The sequence below is a fragment of the Colobus angolensis genome, unplaced genomic scaffold (assembly GCF_000951035.1).
Source record: "Colobus angolensis palliatus isolate OR3802 unplaced genomic scaffold, Cang.pa_1.0 Scaffold428, whole genome shotgun sequence".
Classification (NCBI taxonomy): Eukaryota; Metazoa; Chordata; class Mammalia; order Primates; family Cercopithecidae; genus Colobus; species Colobus angolensis.
In genome coordinates this window covers 1,885,438-1,892,396 of record NW_012117688.1, presented here as the reverse complement: position 1 = coordinate 1,892,396, position 6,959 = coordinate 1,885,438, and the positions used below count along the sequence as shown (strand labels likewise).

Genomic DNA, 6,959 nt, shown 5'->3' with positions numbered 1-6,959 from the left:
GACCAGGATGGTCTCGATCTCCTGACCTCGTGATCCACCCGTCTCGGCCTCCCAAAGTGCTGGGATTACAGGCTTGAGCCACGGCGCCCGGCCAGTTTTAGAAATTCTTAAAGTGCTATTTTAAAATTCTAGTTGTTTGTTTGTTTGTTTGTTTGTTTTTGAGACGAATTCTCACTCTTTTGCCCAGGCTGGAGTGCAGTGTCACAATTTCAGCTCACTGTAACCTCTGCCTCCCAGGTTCAAGCGATTCTCCTCCCCCAGCCTCCTGAGTAGCTGGGATTACAGGCATATGCCACCATGCCCAGCTAGGTTTTTTGTATTTTTAGTAGAGGTGGAGTTTCACTATGTTGGCCAGGCTGGTCTCAAACTCCTAACCTCAGGTGATCCACCTGCTTCAGCCTCCCAAAGTGCTGGGATTACACTGTGCTGGGATTACAAAGTGCTGGCTGAGCCACTGCGCCTAGCTGGTTATGTTTGAATTATTATATAGATTCTGAGAACTATGACAGATTTGTGTAAAAATTGATTTTAAGCCGTAAGTTTGTTTAAGCTCAAAATAAGTAAGATTGTTATACAAGTCTTACTTCTCTTTTCATCATGAATGTAAGAATGTGCTATTCTATTTGTGATCAGCTTCTTTAGAGATTATTCCAGTTCAGAGTTGTCATTTTGACTAGTGAAATGTATTGTGATCCTTATATTCTAGATTTAATGAACAACTAATACTATGCCTTGCATATAGCAGGCACTCAAAAAATATATTCAGTGAATTAAAGTATCTGAGATATCTTAATGAGATATTTAATTGTATCTTTTAAAAATTTCCTCCATTGATACTTCCTGTCACCCAAAATACATTGCCCTTTTTTGATGATCTTTTTCTTCCTGGCTTTATAGTCTTTAATATTCTGCTCTAAATCTTATTGTTCTGCTGTTTTCTTTTACATAAAGCCCCTTTTAAAGGTTTAATTGTCCTAAGTATTTTCTTGAGACTTATATACTTGCTATGTTTTATTTGGATCCTTTATTGTTTTCCCACTTTCTCTTAGAAAATCTTTCTTTCCTTTTCTTTTGATACATTTTATTTTATATTGAAAAAAATCCTTGAGCCTTCTTTTGTGTTTTATAGTATTTTCCTAGCAGTTTTTCTCATCCTGAGAAGCTGTGTAACTGTTTGCTATGTACTTGATAAACATAATTTTATGTATTCTGTATTTTTAGTCTATTGAAGACAATGAAGTATATTTGCCTAATGATGAAATTTGGACCTATGATATTGATAGTGGGTTGTGGTAAGTAATTTTAAATTGCATACTGTCTGATCTTAATTTCTATTATAAATGTTTCTGTAGACTTCAGGGAATTTGAGACCATACTTTGAATATACTGCTACATTTTTGAAGTCTCTCTTTCCTTTTCTTTCAATGCTTTAATTTTCTGATGCTTTCATTCCCCTGCTGTCTTCCCTGCTCCATTTTTTGTCTTTTAGTATTTCTCTCAAGAACAGTGCTGTCTCTGAAGATTTTGTATTATTCTGCAAATTCCAAGTTCTAGTGACGTGTGAAATTTTTGTGATTTTTTTTTTTCCTAGCAAATTGAAAAATTTTTACCCTGGATCATCTTAGAGTTTTTACATTATTAGTCACCATTACATTATAATTGTAACTGACAGTGACAGTTTTCACTGACAAAAGTACTCATGGAGTTTAAAGAAAATTTAATTTGCCTTTCTGGAAAGTTACGGGATTCCATGTTATTCTTGCTGCAGGAGAATGCACCTCATGGAAGGAGAACTCCCAGCCTCCATGTCAGGAAGCTGTGGTGCTTGCATTAATGGAAAGCTGTACATTTTTGGAGGATATGATGACAAAGGATACAGCAATCGAGTAATAATTTCTTTAATTCAAGAGTGCAGCAAAATGTAATATTTAATGTATCATTTCATCTCACAAGTTACAAATATTTTAAAAAGAATATATATATAGAAAACCTTAAACTTATGATTAAAGATTTTAAAGCTAGATTGAAAATGCAGCAGTTCTGCTCTTCTCTTCTTCTGTGTCTTTCTCCTTCAGAATTAACTGCATATTTAATTGATATTCATAGGATAAGAGCAGGATGGAAAAGACCTATTTTAATATGTTTTATATATCATTTTTACTCCTAAAACAGTCTTGTTTTTATTAATTCTACAATTTTTAATTTTTAATAGGTAACAAGCTTACCTATTAAAAAGAAAAAAATAGTATTAATTATTGGATCACATTCCCTCTGTTGTAGATTTAATTTTTAAATGCCGTGTCTGCTAATAGTGTTCTCGTCTTTTAAAGCTTTATTTTGTTAATTTACGAACAAGAGATGGAACCTACATTTGGGAAAAAATCACCAACTTTGAAGGACAACCACCCACACCACGTGATAAACTTTCCTGCTGGGTATATAAAGACAGGTAATGCAGCAGTTGCACTTAATGCATTATGTCTACCTAAGCAAAGATAATAACTTTTGGCTAAAATACAGAACGCTTAAAGGTATGAGTTTTTTCAGGATAGCAATTGATTTTCTAAATAATCGGAATATCTGTGGATAATGCTCGTTGTATTTCTTCCTTTCTAATCTTTAAACTTTTTGTTTCCTTATTGCACTGGGTAGGACCTTGAGTAAATCCAGTGCTTATGTTTATATTTTCATATATTACTCATTCTTTTTCTCTGAACAACATCTATCATTCCCCTACTCTGAGCATCAGTAAAACTAGATGGTAGCCTCTTCATCCCTCTCTCCCTCCCATTCCTTCAACACCAGTTTTTGTGAGTTACATTTGTAATCCTTCTGTTCCATTTTTGGAAAGAAGGGGAACTTTAGTGATGAACATTTTAGCTCCCCACTCCCTGTTTATCATTTCTTGCTAATTCTTTTTAACTATTCTTTGTGGTTTTTCACATTTTTATTCTTTATGTCCTTTGCTGTATTTTCTGTGATAACTGTCTCTTTGCTGTTTGTAACTTTGTCTTCATTTCTGAAATGAGTTTTTCTCCCCTTTTATTTCTTTCCTAATTTTTTGTTTTTTGGAGATGGAGCCTCACTCTGTCCCGGGTTCAAGCGATTCTCTGGCCTCAGCCTCCTGAGTAACTGGGATTACAGGCGCCTGCCACCGTGCCCAGCTAATTTTTGTGTTTTTATTTTATTTATTTATTTATTTTTGAGACAGAGTCTCACTCCATCGCCTAGGCTGGAGTGCAGCGGCGCGATCTTAGCTCACTGCAACCTCCACCTCCCAGGTTCAAGCAATTCTCTTGCCTCAGCCTCCCAAGTAGCTGGGACAATAGGGGTGTGCTACCACACTGGCTAATTTTTTTTGTATTTTTAGTAGAGACTGTGTTTCACTGTGTTAGCCAGGATGATCTCAATCCCCTGTGCTTGTGGTCCCCCAGCCTCGGCCCTCCCAAAGTGCTGGGATTACAAGCATGAGCCACCACGCCTGGCCCTAATTTTTGTATTTTTAGTAGAGATGGGGTTTCGCCATGTTGGCCAGGCTGATCTCGAACTCCTGACCTCATGATTTACCTGCCTTGGCCTCCCAAAGTGCTGGGATTACAGGTGTGAGCCACTGTGCCTGGCCTTCTTTCCTAATTTCTAACAATTCTGTTTCAGCTCCTCATATTTTATGGCCATCAACTCTGTTATTTGAGTTCTTATATTTTTTGTTTTAAGGGTTTTCTTCATTGCCAATTACTTTATTAAATTTTATTTGTGTTTTACAATATCATTCGGTATTCAATTTCCAGTTTTCAGATTTGCTTGTCTCTTAAATGTTTTTAAACAATTTGTTCAGTAGAGGACTAGATAAGGTCTATACATTGCAATCAATTTATATGTCTTTTTTTTTCTTTTTTCTTTTTCTTTTTTTTTTTTTGAGGCAGAATCTCTGTCGCCCAGGCTGGAATGCAGTGGTGCCATTTCGGCTCACTGTAACCTCTGCCTCCCAAGTTCAAGCAATTCTCCTGCATCACCCTCCTGAGTAGCTGGGACGATAGACACATACCACCATGCCTGGCTAATTTTTTTGTATTTTTAGTAGAGACCAGGTTTTACCATGTTAGCCAGGATGGTCTTGATCTGACCTCATGATCCACCTGCCTTGGCCTCCCAAGGTGCTAGGATTACAGGCATGAGCCACTGCACCTGGCCAATATGCCTGTCAAGTTGCTTTTATTCTAGATATTTCCTTTTGGTCTTTTTTGTTGTTTTGTTCTTGAAATTTATTTGATAAAGAAACCATGTCATTTGGCTGTAGAATCCCAATAGTCTGCACTGTGTTGGTTGTGTGTCTGTGATATCATTTAATGTATTCCTCTACACCTTCTATTTTCTGTAAATTGGTACTTAGATCTAGAAACTTAAGCAAATTAATGTTCTTGTGTTGGTTGTTGGTTTGGGAGCAAATAAAAAGTACTTCATAGCTATGTTTGTTTGTTTGTTTGTTTTGAGATGGAGTCTTCCTCTGCTGCCTAGGCTGGAGTGCAGTGGTGCGATCTCAGCTCACTGCAATCTCCGCCTCTGGGGTTCAAGTGATTCTCCTGCGAGCTCAGCCTCCTAAGTAGCTGGGATTACAGGCACCTGCCACCATGCCCGGCTAATTTTTTTTTTTTTTTTTTTTTGAGACGGACGGAGTCCCCCTCTATTGCCCAGGATGAAGTGCAGTGGTGGAATCTCGGCTTACTGCAACCTCCGCCTCCTGGGTTCAAGCGATTCTTCTGCCTCAGCCTCCCGAAGCTGGGACTACAGGCGTGTGCCACCATGCCTGGCTAGTTTTTGCGGGGGTTTTTTTTTGTATTTTTAGTAGAGACGGGGTTTCACCATATTGGCCAGGCTGGTCTCGAACTTCTGACCTCGTGATCCTCCTGCCTCCGTCTCCCAAAGTGCTAGGATTACAGGCGTGAATCACCGCACCCAGCTTAATTTTTGCATTTTTTAGTAGAGAAGGGGTTTCACCATGTTGACCAGGCTCATCTTGAACTACTGACTTCGTGATCCACCCTCCTCGGCCTCCAAAAGTGCTGGGATTACAGGCGTGAGCCAGCACGCCTGGCCCATAGCTAACTTTTTTTTTTTTTGAGATGGAGTCCCGCTCTGTCACCCAGCCTGGAGTGCAGTGGTGCGATCTCCGCTCACTGCAAGCTCCGCCTCCTGGGTTCAGGCCATTCTCCTGTCTCAGCCTCCTGAGTAGCTTTCTGTGGGCGCCTGCCACCACGCCCGGGTAATTTTTTTTTTTTTTTTTTTTTTTTCGTATTTTTAGTAGAGATGGGGTTTCACCGTGTTAGCCAGGATGGTCTCGATATCCTGACTTCGTGATCCGCCCGCCTCGGCCTTCCAAAGTGCTGGGATTACAGGCGTGAGCCACGGTGCCCAGCCCATAGCTAACTATTTTTAGACATTAGTAGGCACATAATGTTTGGTTGTCTCTGTATGTTAGCAAGCACCGATGATTGTTGCCTAGATCCATTTTTGTACAAGAATATGCAAAGTGATGATATTCTAATTCTATTATTTGTTCTTAATTTGTTAGTGGAATACTTCTATAAAAAGAAGCTTTCTTTAACTGGTTATTAACCCTAAGGTACTGTATAGGAAAATCAGGATAAATGCTTGATTCTTTCCCCTTTTGGATCAGTGTTCAGGAGTCATTTCTCTAGTATCCTTCAGAGTGGTCAGTAAGGTTTTAAATTACCATTTTAAAAATCAGGGATTTGAAATATTTGATGTCGGCCTTCCCTAGTGGCTCTCGCCTATAATCCCAGCATTTTGGGAGGCTGTGGTAGGAGGATCACTTGGGGCCAGGAGTTGGAGACCAGCCTGGCCAACATGGCAAAACCCCATCTTTACTAAATTTAGAAAAAAAGCCAGGTGTGGTGGCATGCCATGCACCTGTGGTCCCAGCTACTTGGGAGGCTGAGGCAGGAGGATATGAATAGTATAGTATTTGACTCAAATACCCTGACTCATATACTAGTATATGTTATTTAATATATACTTTAACATATACTTAACACATAGTAGTATATATAATATAAAATATGTCTATATATTATACTTTTACATGTATACTTAATATATATTTGTATATACTTTATTTCCATATATATGGAAAATATATATATACTTTATTTCCATATATATGGAGACTTATTTTTATATATTTTATATTTTATATATAATATATACTTAACATATATTATATATTTTATATTATGCATATTTACTATATTATATTAAGTGTATATGTATTTATATATATTTTACTTTATTATTATTTTTTTCTGAGACAGAGTCTCATTCTGTCACCCAGGCTGGAGTGCAGTGGCATGATCTCGGCTCACTGCAACCTCCAATTCCCTGGTTCAAGCTATTCTCCTGCCTCAGCCTCCCTAGTACCTGGGATTACAGGCACGCACCACCACACCCAGCTAATATTTGTATTTTTAGTAGAGACGGGGTTTCACCATGTTGGCAAGGATGGTTTTGATCTCTTGACCTCATGATCTGACCGCCTCAGCCTCCCAAAGTGCTAGGATTACAGGCGTGAGCCACCACGCCCAGCCTACTTTATTATATTAAGTATATATAAAAGTATATATAAAATACAAAATACAGACCAGACGCAGTGGCTCACGCCTGTAAGCCCAGCACTTTAGGAGGCCGAGGCAGCCAGATCACTTGAGGTCAGGAGTTCGAGACCAGCCTGGCCAACATGGTGAAACCCCATCTCTATTAAAAATACAAAAATTATTTTTTTGCATGGTGGCAGGCACCTGTAGTCCTAGCTACTCAGGAGGCTGAGGCTGGAGAATTGCTTGAACCTGGGAGGTGGAGGTTGCAGTGACCTGAGGTTGTACCATTACACTCCAGCCTGGGTGACAAGAGTGAAACTCTGTCTAAAAAAAAAAAAAATAGGCCAG

The 6,959-nt window shown here is 38.8% G+C and overlaps 1 protein-coding gene across 1 annotated transcript in view; it reads left to right on the top strand.

Annotated features, from left to right (window-relative positions):
• Window positions 1-6,959, top strand: part of KLHDC1 (kelch domain containing 1) — a 61,031-nt gene that overhangs the window by 14,978 nt on the left and 39,094 nt on the right. Inside the window, exons 2-4 of the mRNA XM_011956920.1 lie at window positions 1,222-1,292; window positions 1,769-1,886; window positions 2,331-2,449. Coding sequence (XP_011812310.1) covers window positions 1,222-1,292; window positions 1,769-1,886; window positions 2,331-2,449 — 308 coding nt within the window. The remainder of the gene's footprint in view (window positions 1-1,221; window positions 1,293-1,768; window positions 1,887-2,330; window positions 2,450-6,959) is intronic.